Source organism: Gadus chalcogrammus, chromosome 18, assembly GCF_026213295.1.
Source record: "Gadus chalcogrammus isolate NIFS_2021 chromosome 18, NIFS_Gcha_1.0, whole genome shotgun sequence".
NCBI classification, from domain to species: Eukaryota; Metazoa; Chordata; class Actinopteri; order Gadiformes; family Gadidae; genus Gadus; species Gadus chalcogrammus.
This window is the reverse complement of record NC_079429.1, coordinates 6,300,761-6,317,655: the sequence shown is the minus strand read 5'-3', so window position 1 is coordinate 6,317,655 and position 16,895 is coordinate 6,300,761. Positions and strand designations below refer to the sequence as shown.

Here is a 16,895-nt window from a genome sequence, read left to right as displayed (position 1 = left end):
CAACTCTCCGAATTCCATTAAAGCTGTTGATTATTTTCGAGTAGATTTCAAAGTGAGTAGAGAACTGAGATGTTCTTCTGTTATCTGGTGAGACAATTCCACAAGGATCCTTTTGTTAATACCAAGGTAGTTTAGCTTACACACACACACACACACACACACACACACACACACACACACACACACACACACACACACACACACACACACACACACACACACACACACACACACACACACACACACACACACACACTGTCCACCTTGACCAGCATTCACAGTGGAGAAAGCTCTCTCGTAGAAAATAATGTTTTTCCGGCCCCCTGAGTCTGGCCAGCCCAGCCAATCACGTGGCCCTGAAATTGAACTACTCCACAAGCCTAGAAGGATGTGGGAGGAAGGTGGAGGGGTGGTTCCATTACTGAAAGTCAGGGCGTGCTAACCTCCGCCACATCCATTAAGCTCCCCTCCCCTCCCTGTGGCGAGTGTGGCGAAAACAAGGAGTAAGCAGACAAATCAGCAAGGCATGCTGGGTAGTTGTTTTTCACACAAGGCCTTTTAGCTTGAAAGCTCAATCAAGCCTTACATACACTACAAAGTGAGGGATACTCTTCATAGTGAGGGACTATTACCTTGAAACCTCAATCACACCTAATAAACTCTTCGTAGTGAGGGACTTTTACCTTAAACTCAAATGCAACTTGTAAACTCTTCATCGTGAGGGACATTTACCTGTAGATTCAAACTTTCTAGACTCTTCATAGTGAGGGACTTGGCCACCTCAGTCAGATCGTTTATGCCTGTTAAGGACTGAGCACCTATGCACAAGGACGAAGGTAGATCTGATTCAGTGAAAAGGTTTATTTCAGGTGGTAAAGCAGCAAATATTATTAAAAAATATAAGATAAATCTCTTCTTCGGCTCCAAACTTCAGTTTGATTTTCAGGATCTTCCAAAAAAATTAAACTAATTAAATTCAGGCCTGCCAATTAATGTGAAACATCTTAAAAACAACCCTGTTCTCCTCAAAGACTTGGTTTGGCCCGACAGCCTCCTTCAGTTATTTGGAGACCACGCCCCTTTGTCAGGTGAACCAGGAACCGATGTCAGAAGCAGAGGTGCACATGGTAAACAAGAATCAAACTTACCTGAATCACAGAACAGAACACACGATAAATACAACCAACTAATCAACAAAACCATATTTAGGAGAGATAGAGATATATATTTATGCACACAAACACACATGAACACAGACATACACACAATCATTTCTTTGGACATTTCAGCTAGTTAAAACATTTCATAGGATTTCAAGACTTCTGTAAAGATATCGACTGCAACTGGGACATGAATTCATGAAAATTAAAGGTCTTACCATTCATCAACTAAATCATGCCCGCTATTTTTGTCGATTGACTATATAAAATAATTTACACTCACAGACAACCCAGGCAAAGTGATATCTAATCAGGTTTTCAAAACAAGATGAGAGTCCACACTCTCAGATAATGAACCTGTTAGGTAGCTAAAGCGTTTCTGCAAACCATCATTAAATGAAGATGTGATACAACATCTTCATCTTTATCGGGGGAGTGGGGGTTGACATCAGATCTTTGGATTCCAAACTATTAACTTTTGGTGTTTGTTTTTCTCCTGTCCTCACAGCCCAGCCCCACCTGCCCAAGATCAATGAAGGATGGTGGGCATACAAGGAGGTGGTGCACGGAAGCTTTGTTCCGGGTAAGTCTCTCCACAAGACGTTGAACCTTCTCTCCCTTCCCCGGAGCCATTCGTTTCCGCAGAGTTTGTGTCCTTTGTGTGAGAGCGTGTGAGGGCACATGCATAGCAGGTCTTTGTTCCTATGCTTTGAATCTCATTGAATATTTACCATTCTGCTGTATTTCTGGCCGTGAGGCCACCTTGCCACGGGCAACACGCTGTTGTTCCCCTCTGACAAGAGCTCTGCGCTGACATCGTTTCTCCTGCCGATTGACAGCAGCTCCTGTTCCCTCCAAACCTTTCTTCTCCCCTTGTCTGGCTTGTCAGGCCAATTATTTCTCAAGATGACTTTTTTTTTCTTGTTTTTCCGCTCAGATTGCTTTTCATTTTTTTCTGAGCTGCGCTGATATTATGTGTGTGTGTGTGTGTGAGTCTGTGACATGTGTGACGTTTGTGACGTGTGTGTGTGTGTGTGACGTGTGTGTCTGTGTGCACGGCACGCACGTGTATGCGACTGAAGTGTGTGTGAGCGTACGCGTGTATGCGAGTGACTGTGACAGATGTCACAGTCACTCCGACACACACACACACGTATATATTTAGGCGACTCAGTATCCGACATGGAAAGTGTGTGATTGCATACGCTTCTCTTCTCTCGCCTTTGACTGGGATCACAAGCTGAGAGCGGAAGGCACTCGAGGCTCCACCATCAGGGTGGCATATTGCAACCAACTCAGCCTGCGCTTTGGTTTCATTTGAGGGATTCTAAATTCCCCCCTTCGCAACAGGCTCTGGAGGAGTGCTCTCTTCTCAACAGGAGCAGTTAACCAACGTTCATCGCGCTCATGCGGCTCTGAATCCGGCGCTAGATTGCTCCATCTGTGGCTGGGGCGATTCCACGGTTTAGCACAATAAAAGCGAAGAAACGCTTTTAAATTCAATTAATTCTTTATAGTTTTTGTAGTGCAGCGGCGGACCTATTCTTCCAAATAATATACTTTTAGGGTCAGCCAGAGTGCAGTTTTTCAATGAAATTCGGCTTTGGTTTATGCACTCGCACATCCGTAAAAATGTGTATGAACATTATCACAAGTAGAACTGAACTCTGGTTCCTTTTACAAAGGATTGCCTTTATTGAAAACAACTGAAGAGGGCTTACGAAGTGAACATAGAGATAAGCACATATACACTGTCCTTCAGCTTCCTGGCCACTGCCATGAAGCGATCCTCTTACTCCCCCCCCCCGCCCTCCCCATTGAGAATTTAAAGAAGCTCAGATGAGGGATGAATCCCTATTTCCCTCCCCTATCCACTCATCATCTCATCAGCGTCATAGCAACATGAGAGGGGCTGATGTGTCAGACCCAAGACAGTCCTTTCCATTTTTTAAATGGATCACTGAGATTCCCTTAACCTAACAGTCGGGGGTTCAGTGTTCCACGTGGAATACCAACCAGCAACCTGATCCGTCACCTGGACCTTTAGGTTGTGATCAGAAAAGCATGACAGCACACTTATGCTTGTTCCAATGAAACAGGCCTCACTATAATATTCTATAATTTACAGATGTATGAGTAAAATCGGACCATGGAAAAAGTTCCATGGAAAATTTTGACCCTTTTTTGTGTCTATACGTCTAGTAATTATTCAGTTTGAGTTATCCACGATCTCTAGAAAGCCGGAGCTCTCATTGGCTGAGGGGACCAGGAACCAGGAAGTGTCGAAATGTGTCCTGCCTGTTGGTTGGAGCGGTACACTCGCTGCGTAGGAGTCTGTGAAAGTGACTGATTTCAGTCACTGCTCGGCTGCACTGCTGTCCTGCCAATAGTGACGCTGAAGCGCACCCTCTCGTGTCGTAAAGCTTAAACGACCGTGTGTTTGTTTTTATATTATCATTATATCAAGAAGAGAACCAGAATAAAGATATCATTGGGCCACGCTACGAAGAACCCCAAACACTTAACAAACTCTGTGCTCACACATCCCATGCCCTAGATGAATTAACGTGATACTTTTTCGTTGTTATATTAATCAAGGAATAAAGCGATGATGAGGCACGTTGTTAAATCATCCCTCCCCTGGGCTGGGCCTTTCACAGCGGGAGCACTTGGAGGGTTAATCCTGGGGCTCATACCGACTGGTTGCCTCTCAAGGTCCAATCAGCGCGCCATCGACCCGCTGGCAGCTGTTATCTCACTCCTCCGCTGGGCATCCTCCATTTATTTCAGACCCTTTTCTTCCCTTCTCATTTGTCCTTGTATCCTTTTATATTCTCAACTCATCCATTCAATCTCTTATGTTCAGCCCCCCCTGTCACTCCTCCCTGACTAAACTGAGTATTGCTCACCGGTTGGTTCAGTTCACCTGGCACTGGTTCACCGGTGAGAGAGAGAGAGAGAGAGAGAGAGAGAGGGAGAGAGAGAGAGAGAGAGAGAGAGAGAGAGAGAGAGAGAGAGAGAGAGAGAGAGAGAGAGAGAGAGAGAGAGAGAGAGAGAGAGAGAGAGAGAGAGAGAGAGAGAGAGAGAGAGAGAGAGTTCAGGAAGACAGAGTTGCAGATCAACTTTTCGGTTGAATTAGATCGGGGGAAGCTGAGGGCGGGGTTCTGTTGCATTAGATGGGGTGATGGGGGGGTTCTGTTGCATAAGATGTGTGTGTGTGTGTGTGTGTGTGTGTGTGTGTGTGTGTGTGAGAGAGAGAGACTCACTCACACAAGGCTAGTGTGATGGAAATAGTTCCTGGCAACTGTTCAACTGAAGTCTTAATAACGCATGGCTTTGTTGCAGAACTCTTTTCTTGTAGGGATGATAACAAACCATGGAGGACATTGCTTGATCTTAAACAAATGCAAACATCAGATGTAATCGCACCGCCTCCGGTTCCTCTGACAAGCAGCTCAGCTGCTCCACGCTCGGATGCTCGTCAAAACATTTTGTTTCGGTCTCCTGTGAGTGTGCGATGCGATTTTAATCCCGCGTCACCCCACAAACCCCCCTGCCCGTCACACTTCCGTCACACGGCCCGGTTTGATATCACTCGTCTCTCCTTGGTCTCTGCCGCCAAACATCCCGCCCGGGAGCTGATTAACAAAACACTCAGACTTTCTCGCACCGCTCATTGAAACAAGCCAAATAGAAGGAACTTACATTGTTTTATAAACCCGGCTGGCTCATCTAACGAGCAGTGTGGAGAAAGAACACCCCTCTTAAAGTCTTATTCTTCCTCGGTTAAGTCTTCCCTCCGAGCGGCTAATTGGCGAGGGCCCTTTGTGGACGTCTGGCAGGTGGAGAAGTGGCGGCGGAGACGTGGGCGCCGAGTGACAGTCCGCTGATCAAAACGCCGTTTGAGCTACGCCGGCGCCGGTGTCGCCACAAGCCAGCTAGTTCATCAGGAGACGCGTCTAATATCAGATAATATTGTCGACAGCTTGTGTCAAGTGGAGCTCTGAGCATCGCATCTCGCTAACAACACTGTGCCGCCCGCCTTCCATCAAAGGGTCCTGGCGTTTGCCAATTATGTCTGAATGATCTGTAGGTCTGTGTGTTTAAAAGTATCATCGAGATATATTCCTTAGTGTAAAAATCCCTCGTAAATGTTGATTTGATGGACACTATGCAAGTTCTTCAAACGATTGCACCATATACGATTTAGGGGAGGTCCCTCTTATAATGACACATTTGTGTTGTACAATGTTTTTAGTACAGTTTTGCACTCAAACGCTGCTAATGAAATATATCCCGATGCCAATGGAAAACCAAACTGAAACATGAGCCATCCCTATTCCCTGAGCAGTGGTCTCCCACTAAACACGGGGCCGTGATAGCGGGATGAATCCTGAAGACAAAAGACAAACAGAGGCTCAGCAGCCTGGCAATCTGACTAAACAGATTCAATCTGAAGCAGTCCATTTAGTTCCCCTGTCACCGGTGAAACATCACCCCGCCGCCTCTCTGATGGTCTTTCAGTTGTTTGGTACAAATAAGATCAACCCCTGGCTATTTGTGGTTTAGTTTCTCGGACAGATTAGGAGGGCATTTCCTCGCCCATAGGTCGCTGTCTGATGTACGTCGTTCGCTTGGGTTGCGTAAGGGGTATGATGTAATGCATCTCTTTTGGATTTATGTGCTGCGTCTCTGTGACAGATTTTGTTTATTTCAGTTATCAGTCAGAACAAGGAGGGTTTAGTTCAGCCAGCATGATTTTGTGTGGTTCATAACACTGCAGAGACCGGACATTTCGGCCCTGTTGACAGGTGAGCTGCAGGAAAAAGACCAAGGACAGGTGGATCAGTCTGACAAAACAAGGCCATGTATTTTGTGTTAGAAAAATGTGTGTGATAATTATATTCACACTTCATTGCTGAATATTTATATAATTATAACAAATTTTTGGAGGGCATTACCAGACATTTACCCACAATGACTTGTCAATCAAACAAGTCGTCCTTCTCGAGGATCCGGTCGATAATAAAACACTTTCCGGGTTTAATTACATTTTCACAATCCTAACAGATCTGGCATATCTGATATGCTCGATTCATCCCTGTTTCTTAGAGTTAAACCAGTGAAATTTTTCTCATATCAAATAAAGCATAGAAAATGTATTTTAGTGTTCATTGTAGAAAATATTTTTTATGTTGGTTATATTTATTGCCAGCCGCCTGTTCATTCTAAAGTGAGACACTTCAAGCCCACACCCGCGGGTACAGAAAATCGGGCATGCACGCATACTCCCACATGCACACGCAGACACAACATTATCACGTGTACATCACAAAAATAATTTGTTAAAAATTCTGCTCTTGCTCTATTGAGCTACCTAAGGCCTTTATTAAGGTGGATTAGGAAACAGCCCCAGATTAAGCAAAGGCATTTATTTGGGTGATTAGGATGGTGCTCCAGATATTTGCGCTATTTCCAGAAACAGTCAATATATTACATAATCTATTTTCAGGGCAGAAAATACACCTGCACTTGCCAGAATGATAGCGCTTGCTTTTTGTGACACAATCTTCTATTATATAACGCATAATAACAACATGATAGGACAAATTACTGCAATACATTCACACATCAATGTAAACATATAAACACACACACCCACATGCACACAGACAAGCAGACACACAGACACAGACACACACACACACACACACACACACACACACACACACACACACACACACACACACCCAGTGACAGCTGTGGGTATCAAGTGATGGATGGGGGTTGGTACTGGATGGCCCCCGTTTATCTAGCCTGGCCGAGGGAGAGAGGGAGGAGGAGGAGAAGAGGGAGGACAGGAAGGGGGGACACTGAGAGGAGGGATGAGGAGGAGGAGACAGGAGGGGAAAGAGGGGAGGACAGAAGTCAATACGAGATGAAAGGGGAGGTGAATAGAAGGGGGCTGGAGAGAATAGAGGTAGAGACGCCAAGAGGATTGTATAGGGAGGCAAGGAGGAGATGGAGACCAGGGATTGGGGTGAACAGGACAGGGGAGGAAAGGGGAGAGTGATAGGGGAGAGAGGACCTGAGGAGAGGAGGCAGACAGGTGAGAGGAGAGAAGGAAGGATAGAAGGGGAGTGTAGAGAGGGGGGATTACAGGGGAGGGCAGAGAGGAAAGGAGAGCGAGGAGAGAAGGATGGGAGAGAGGATCGGATAGGAAAGAAAGAGTGGGAGGGGAGAGAGGAAAGGAGAGGAGGGGAGAGAGGACAGGAGAGGAGGGGAGAGAGGACAGGAGAGGAGGGGAGAGAGGAAAGGAGAGGAGGGGAGAGAGGAAAGGAGAGGAGGGGAGAGAGGAAAGGAGAGGAGGGGAGAGAGGACAGGAGAGGAGGGGAGAGAGGACAGGAGAGGAGGGGAGAGAGGACAGGAGAGGGAGGGAAGAGAGGACAGGAGAGGGAGGGAAGAGAGGAGAGGGAGGGGAGAGAGGACAGGAGAGGGAGAGGAGAGAGGACAGGAGAGGAGGGGAGAGAGGACAGGAGAGGAGGGGAGAGAGGACAGGAGAGGAGGGGAGAGAGGACAGGAGAGGAGGGGAGAGAGGACAGGAGAGGGAGGGAAGAGAGGAGAGGGAGGGGAGAGAGGACAGGAGAGGGAGAGGAGAGGACAGGACATGGAGGGGAGAGGGGACAGGAGAGATGAGAGAAGAGGGGGAGTAGAGGAGAAAACGTGAGGGCTGGAGATGAGAAGAGAGAGGAGGGAAGGGGAAAGGAAAGGAGCGAGGATGAAAGCAGATTCGAGTGGTGTTGGGGGGAGGCTAGAATATCAAAACAGTTCCCACATGAAATAATCCTCTTGATGAAAGACAAAGGTTTGCTTCTTTCATGCTGTTGCAAACCTTAAATCTTGAGTAATCAAAAATTGGTCTGATAAGGGAGGTATCAAAGGTACCATTTGAATTTCAAGTTGAAATGTATTTTGTTTCTTTAATATCCATTTCCATGCTTTGAAAAGATGTGGATGACTGAAGATTCAGAGCTTTTGTTTATAGTCGCCGATGACTGATTGCTAGTTAACAAGACTACGTTAATATAACCACAGCGTGATAGCAGTAAAAAATGTACAAGAGAAGTACTCGACATTTACAGAATGACTACGGTGTGACAAAAGCATTTTCGAAGCCTAAAAACCAGCACCATTTTGTTTTTAAATGTCAATTGTTATAGTTTCTATAATAGCCATCCCATAATATTTTTTCTCCCGAATAAGGATTGCTGCAGAAGCTTGTCTGAGACGGCTGTAATCTAAAAGGACGACGGCCTGCATGTTTTTACAGCCTAGGTAACCCTCAACCAAGACCAACGGCTTCCTGGACAGATTTATTCAACGTTTTAACCAGTCTGTGTGTGCAATGGCTTTGTTTCAAAATATCTTCATGTATCTTTCCCCACTCTGATTATTAGCTTCTGCCTCTTGGGGCATCAAGGTTTTTAAAGACCAACAGAGAATCTAGCTACAACTACATTCTCTTTGAAAGCCAAGGCTATTTTTAAGCTAATTTCTAGTGGATGTTTTTTATTTTCCTTTCAAATAACTCCTACTTCTCTTTGAAAGCGAGGGCTGCCTTTAAAGGCTGCGGTCCCTCGACATGGTGCTCCAGGAGGATAATGAGCCATCGTTGCATGTTACGTGCGCACTCAGACGGTCCCTCTGCGCTATACGAACACAGAGGCTATATGAGCTTATATGCGCCTCTCGGCTCATGTACCTTGCATGCTGATGTACCTTACATGCTGAAGCAGCCTGCATGCTCATAAAGCCTGCATGCTCATGTAGCCTGCATGCTCATAAAGCCCGCATTCTCATAAAGCCTGCATGCTCATGTAGCCTGCATACTCATAAAGCCCGCATTCTCATAAAGCCTGCATGCTCATGTAGCCTGCATGCTCATAAAGCCCGCATTCTCATAAAGCATGCATGCTCATGTAGCCCAAATTCTTATTGAGATTATGTGCCCATAGAGCCTTGTGTTTATTCAGCCTTGATGGTCATGTAGGGTTAGGGTTAGCCTCATGCTAATATAGCCTTGTGCCCATGTAGCCTCGTGCCCATGTAGCCTCCATACCTCATATAGCCTCCGTGGTCATGACGCCTCTCTGCCCATGTAGCCATATTGCTCATGTAGCCTCGTGCCCATGTTGCCTCTGTGCTCATGTAGCCTTCGTGCTCATATAGCCTACAACCTGCCTGCCGTTCCTCAGGAACGCTAGTAAGATTTAGCTCACCAATGCTATATCCGCTAGACAATACTAACACCCTCAAATCCCTTCTTACATACCCGGGAAGAAAATCCCACTAATACCCTACTCTACTGTCCTGAGGAAAAAGCTGTGTTTTTATCAGGCTCAACACTGATGCGGAGTCCAATAGAGCATTACAGTCATTGTGACTTTATGGCCAATAATCGTTGGTTTTGTGGCCGAATTTGATTCAATAGTTAGATGGATTGACGGATGGATAGACGGACGGATGCGTGTTTTGCTGATGGAGGCATGGTGCATGCTGGTAAGTGTGAGGAGGAGAGGAGGGAGAGGATGATTATGCTGAGTGGACCGTCAGACACAGGCTCCATTAGACACAGACAGATCAATGGAGGGCTGAAGACCTAACAAGCTACCACACCGCCAGCGTCTCACGCTCCCGCCTGCTAACACACAGGGCTGTCGGTGCTGATGCTGTAGCGGAATCGCTACATGGAGAAACCATTAACACACATTTTCGACCCTCGTTCACTGTCTCGGGTTCTCTCTCTCGGCAGCTCCCTCGCTCTGCCACTCTCACTCCCTCTGCCTCTTTCTCTTTCATTATGGGTCCCTTTCATCAGCTCTCTCTCTTTTGTTTCTTTCCTTGCAAATCACTCCATCTTCTCTTTTCTTCTTCACCCCCCCCCCCCCTCCCCCCCAAGCCCCCCACTACACACACACACACACACACACACACACACACACACACACACACACACACACACACACACACACACACACACACACACACACACACACACACACACTCTTGCCCTCCTCTCCAGCAGAGAATAACAAGATAACCCCGTTGGGGTTGGGGGGAGAGGGGGTTCCGATCCACTGAGAGCTTCTTAATTACTAGTTAAGACCGGCCGCGTTGGGGGGGGGCTGCAACCTGGAGAGTCTGCAGGGGGTCCTAATGAGGGAGGAGAGGCTCGCCCTCCGGTCACTGATGTATCAGAGGGAGACGTGGAGAGGGGTCTGCAGGTAAAGTTCCCAGTTGGTGCCCCTCCTTGGTAACGGTAACAGAGCCTCCTTAAGGCCCAATCCCATTTCTACCCCTTACCCCTCCCCCTTGTTTTGAAGGGTGAAGGGGTAAAGGGTAGGAATGGGATTGGGCCTATAGCTCTCAGCCTCCCTGCGGTTCCCTTTCTATTTTGGCTTATTGTATCACATTGTTTTTGTGTGGTACGGTCTGTATCTGCCTAGTGTGTGTGTGTGTGTGAATACTGTGTGTGTTTGTGTGTGTCTGCCAAGTGTGTGTATGGTTGTCTGCATACTGTGTGTGTGTGTGTGTGTGTGTTTGCGTCGACCAGCAACTGCATGGTCGACGTGTGACACTAAGGTGTGAGGATGTGTGGGATGTGTTATCCCACACATGCAATCTGGCGGTTATGAGAGAGAGAGAGAGAGAGAGAGAGAGAGAGAGAGAGAGAGAGAGAGAGAGAGAGAGAGAGAGAGAGAGAGAGAGAGACCCCCCCCCCCAGCAGGTATAGATGTTTTATCTACTGTGTATATCTCCCCTGAGAACAGAGAGTAAGATCAACAACTAAAACATTAATACAGCGTGAGGTTGTAATCCTGGTCACTAACTTGTTTTTATTTTTTATCTTTTTCCAAAACCTTCTCTTTAAGTGATATACGTCTTCTTTTCTATTTGCACCCAAAACTGTTTACTAACACTTTGGTACAGCCTCTCGTTCTGAATGTGCTGATGGAGCGAAATGAATATGCGCTTTTCACAAAGGGCAAGACGGATTACTGCTTTTGACATCACAAAATCCATTTCTCTCATCATCTTCCGTCTTCATATGGCAGTGCTGGAATACTAGCTCAGCAGGGCAAGGTTTGTGCATAGACCAATAGTTATATGCACTCTTGTGAATAAATCAAGGTATGTAGAGATCAGGTTTGTGCATTTAGTTAGACCTATAATGGTCAGGATTGTGAATAAAGCACGGCTTTGGATAGAACAGGTGCATTTAGGGACATCTGTATAACACAGGCTTGTGCATTTAGTGAGGTGTGTAAACGTCAGGTGTCATAGGTCTGTACAGATCAGGTTTCAGTGGTCTGTACAGATCAGGTTTCAGAGGTCTCTACAGATCAGGTTTCAGAGGTCTGTATAGATCAGGTTTCAGAGGTCTCTACAGATCAGGTTTCAGAGGTCTGTACAGATCAGGTTTCAGTGGTTTATACGGATCGATAGGGAGGCGGGTGAGAATCTGATATTATCTGTTAACGATAGTGTAGCAGGCGGATTACATTCTGATATCATCTGCAAGCTTCCAAACGTGGCAGCCCCGATCAATCAATCACAGAACAGCTGCCAAGGGAAACCATTCAATTACTGCACCTGTCCACGTCTCTGCTCCATCAGATCACCTAATAGCTCATTTAAGAAGGAAAATCCCAAACCACAGTCGAAATATTCATGCTTCTATCGGGGAATGGATATCAAGGCTTGCATTAATATGCTCCCCTCCCACACTCCCAACACCGAAAGACTCCATACATAATATACATATATATCAACGGCGCCCGGACAAGCACCTGACACACTGGAGTGTTTTGAAACCATTATATAAATCTCATGAATTATTATTATTACTACTACACACGAATCAAGCACAGCCCTGCTCTTGAGCATGCAGATACAGACAGAGGAACCCACTCGTGCGTGTGCGCCACGAGTGCCGCTCCAAACCCCAGTGCGGGAGGCAATCGCGGATCCACCCAAGGGGGGCTCTCCCACGTCGGCCCCCCCCCCTCAGCCTGCCGAGGCGTCAGACGTCTGCTGGGGAGCCAGCAGGGTTGGGGTATTAGAGCCAGAGGTTAACCAGAGGTAATGTCGCTCTATTATCCCTCTTCCCTTGACGCTCGTGTCCCACTGGGTTCCGACAGAGAGGCTGAATGTCAGCCAATCAGGGCCGGGACCCCCGGCGATATTAACACCCCGGCCTGGATCATGTGAGCTAGCGGTGGTGGTGCGTGTGGCTGGGGTGGTGGTGGCGGGGTGGACGTGCGATCAGGGTGGGGTCTGGGGTGCAGGGAGTTGACGGGGTTCACCAATGATTTGAGTGTGTGTGTGTGTGTGTGAGATTGGAGGGTGGGTTTGTGTGTGTGTGTGTGTGTGCGTGAGATTGGAGTGTGGGTTTGTGTATGTGTGTGTGTGTGTGTGTGATTGGAGTGTGGGTTTTTGTATGCAGGTGGGTTTGCTGTGTGTGTGTGTGTGTGTGTGTGTGTGTGTGTGTGTGTTAGTGATTGCCATGTTTGTGTGTACTTGTGTTCATGTTTTCCCCGTCTGCCGGCCTCGTACATTTCTGCCGTCTATCATGTGCTCGCTCGCGTGCTTGTGTTGGTGTGTGTGTGTGTGTGTGTGTGTGTGTGCGGGGGTGTCTCTCTGCACGCGAGCAGTAGTGTACGTGTGTTTTTCAGGGAAAAGGGTGATGAATATTTTATAGAGGATGGAGAGTCGAGGGAAGGGCAGGGTCGAAGCCCTCCTTGCACCGGCTTCCTTCTCCCTCTTAATATTCCTGCACACTGCTGTTGGGGCCGTAACGAATGACCCTGCGACGCAGAAACAACTTGAACACAGGCCGTCTGAGGAGCCGTCAACACACCCTCACCCCACCTCAGATTGAACCCATTCACAAACCTTGATATTGCTCCCATTTATATGAACATCTATTTTTCATGTGACACATGGCAAAAGGCTCATTCACATTTAACATGGAATGGGTTTTCCGGAGAGTTAAGGGAATTGGGGATTCAAAAGATCTTTATTTAAAACTTTTTCTCTCCTGCTTTGCTTTTCATTCGCTCAGGAGCGACAAGGTTAAGGGAGCACTATATAAATAACGAAAGCAAGCACGCACACATATTCCTTAGGTGGTTTTACCGCACAGAGCTTTTTTGACTGATGCTCGGTGAAGGTGCTGAGCGTTCTCCATAATGGGCTGCGTTTTCTCATGCCATGGTCTAAACAGGAGGCAACAGAGTTTGATCCTATGTAATTGTTTAAGATTTGATAGGGTCACATCAAAATGACAAAACAAGCCCACCCAGCTGTCCATGTTAGCTGTACAGCGGGAGAGGGGGAACATAAGCACCACATGATATTATTGACTGCAGAGCCTGCCAGCTCCAACTCAACGTCATCACACATGTTTTTTAACTGCAGGGGAAGTTATTTTGATGACATTTGATGCTAAACAACTAATAAGCTGAATTTAACGAGCATCACATTAGAAGCTGCCACTATAATCTGGCAGTCGTTGTCGGCGCAATGGGAACAGTGTCCCTTGTATGTAGAGCATAAACAGATTAGTTTGTCCCGCCACTACCCCTGCTAGTGTCTAACATACGCGCACGCATGTAACTCAGGAATATCCCTGTCACAGGAATACCGGGCCGTTTCCGTAATCTCCTTTCTCTGCGGCTGTCAGTGCGAGAGAGAAGAGTTTGGCAACATCTGTTGTTTTACGCGTTGGCTCGGTGAGACCTTGATTGACATTCACCAGATGGAGCTCACTCAGAAGGGGAGGGTAGTCTCCCCTGGAGCTGTGCTTTAATCGCTTGTCTTGTGGTGACGACAAGTGCGAACGGGACTATAGGGTTGGTGTTAAATATCAAGAATTCTTAATGGCTGTTGGAATTGTACTCATTAGAAGGAAAGTTAACACTGCATCAATCATCTGATTAACACTGCGGGCTGCAGAGGGTCTCTGCTTCTCTCTCACACTCTCTCTGTGCGCGCCCGCGCGCGCGCGCGCGCCCGCGCGCGTGTGTGTGTGTGTGTGTGTGTGTGTGTGTGTGTGTGTGTGTGTGTGTGTGTGTGTGTGTGTGTGTGTGTGTGTGTGTGTGTGTGTGTGTGTGTGTGTGTGTGTGTGAGTTCGTGCTCAGGCCCACATCCATGTCATCCATCCATGACACATCAGTTGGCCTGATAACCATAATGCACTTGGGCAGGAAAAAACACAAAATAAATCCTATAGCAGCGTAGCATGTGCGCTACCCTGGTGTAGCTTTTGGCCTATGCCAGCGTAGCATGTGTGCTATCAGAATACGCTTCAAGAGCACAAGAGCATTCCAGCTGGCGGGGAACAGCCCGCCCTCCTGCATCTTTCCCAGCATAATATTAGTCTTGCTAATTGCCTCCTGCAATGTATTATATTTATCTCTCCCTCTCTCTGTCTGTCTGTCTGAGATAGATGGACGGACCGACTTTCAATCTATTTTTGTTGTGTCTAAACATATGCTGTGTTTTTATTGGTGTTTAAAAAGTTTTACTTGCCATATGGTTCCTTCCCGTCCTGTCCCATGAGTGGATGCATGGTTTTGTCTTTCTTGCCCTTTTGAAAATCTCTCATCCCTGTCTTCTCTTCTCCAGCCGTCTAAAGCAGGGCCGAGTCCATTCATGATGAATCGATTCATATATGCAATGATGACCTAATCCCGTCGTGAACTATTGGAATTTCGTTACGGAAATCCGTGAAGTATTGAGAGAGAGAGAGAGAGAGAGAGAGAGAGAGAGAGAGAGAGAGAGAGAGAGAGAGAGAGAGAGAGAGAGAGAGAGAGAGAGAGAGAGAGAGAGAGAGAGAGAGAGAGAGAGAGAGAGAGAGAGAGAGAGAGAGAGAGAGATTCACATTAACATGTGAATCAATTTCTCAAGTTTCTTTGTGATTCACATGTTAATGTGAACACCCTAAACCAATTATCAAATCAATTGTCATGTCAAGTTAATTGAATCAACAGGCTCATTGGCAAGATCCTCTGGGTTCAAATCTCTTCAGCACCCTGGATAATATATTCTATTGTGGTCGTATCAGATGTCCCCAGTGCACATGGCAGCGCTACAGTGGGACCTGCGGTACCTCATGTGTTTGGGTCAGGCCAGATGGTCCTCTGTTGTCTGTTGTGCACCGACACGTTTTTGCACCTGCGTTAAGGTTGGGAACAAATATGAACGACGACTCTCACTACAACACAAACATACGCCGCATGCTTATGTTCGAAAAGCATGCCCAGATCAGCTATTTTAAAAGAAGTCCACAGGCATTTGTTCACATTTCATCCGTTGTTGTGTGAGGGTTTGTTTGTGCGTTTGTGTGTGGGTTTGTGTGTTGCACTTGCACAGGGAAGAATCATCCTCCAGGGGTCAGGGTGTGGCTTACATTTTGCCAATGCTTGCATTCACACAACATTGGTATGATATATGTGCATGTGTTTGGATGCGTGCATGCAAAATTATGTGTGTGTGTGTGGACTGGATGCACACACACCTTGTACTTGAGACCGCATGGAAGAAAAAGATGCACGTGTGTATGAATTTGTGTATATGTTTCCGCAATTTTTACACCATTATTGAATGTGTGTGTGTGTGTGTTTATTTCTCAGTGTCTTTGCATTTCTGGGAAGCAATGAATCACAGTAAGTCTTAGAGAGTTTGTCTCTGGAGACACAGGCAGGTATACTTTTAAAGGCGTGTGTGTGTGTTTTCTATTGTCTGTATGTTTGTGTGTGTTTGAGTTAAGCCTTGAGGGTCAAGTGATACCAGAACCCAGCTCTTCAGCCACAGTAGCGTCTCTCGAGGATAATGGGATCAAAGAGCACAGAGAGATTCCCTCCTCCTCCTTCTCCTCACATTCCCTCCTCCACCACTACTCCTCACATCTTTTCCTCCACCTTTACTCCTCACATTCCCTCCTCCACCACTACTCCTCACATCTTTTCCTCCACCTTTACTCCTCACATTCCCTCCTCCACCACTACTCCTTACATTCCCTCCTCCACCTCCTCACATCCCCTCCTCTGACTCCTCTTCTTACATCTCGACCTCAAGCTCCGCAAATCCTCTCCACCTCCTTCTCACATCCCCTTGTCCTCCTCCTCATATCTCGTCCTCCACCTCCCCTCCTTACAGCCATCCTCGTCCACCACCCTGACCACCACCACCCCCACCACCACCACCACCACCACCACCACCACCACCACCACCACCACCACCACCACCACCACCCCCACCACCACCACCACCACCACCACCACCACCACCACCACCACCACCTCCTTGTCCTTCCCTTTATCTGCCTATCAGACCCTGGCCCTCCATGTCTCTTCTCCGTCAGCCCCTCAGAAGGTTCCGCTGCAGGGCTCTGCTCCACCTTTCAAAGGGAGGCCCCATAAACTAAATCCCCCAGTTTGCCCATTACTTGCAAAGTCAGGGAATTCGGAATGACTGAAGATTATGGAATGACTGCAGGATATATCATATCTATCATAAAATAATATGCTTATGCGCGGAGGGATTATCTGTTAGATTCTGCTCACTAGCTACTCTCTGAGTGCTTTGCAGTATTTCATATTTATCGGGGGATGTTATGTAGAGTAATGAGTATGAATAAACGTTAGTAGACACTTTATAAATCAAAATAAG

General features: G+C 46.9%; 1 protein-coding gene across 1 annotated transcript in view; it reads left to right on the top strand.

Annotated features, from left to right (window-relative positions):
• Positions 1-16,895, top strand: part of ca10a (carbonic anhydrase Xa) — a 74,699-nt gene that overhangs the window by 10,045 nt on the left and 47,759 nt on the right. The window contains exon 3 of the mRNA XM_056577632.1: positions 1,669-1,743. Within this exon, the coding sequence (XP_056433607.1) occupies positions 1,669-1,743 (75 nt within the window). The remainder of the gene's footprint in view (positions 1-1,668; positions 1,744-16,895) is intronic.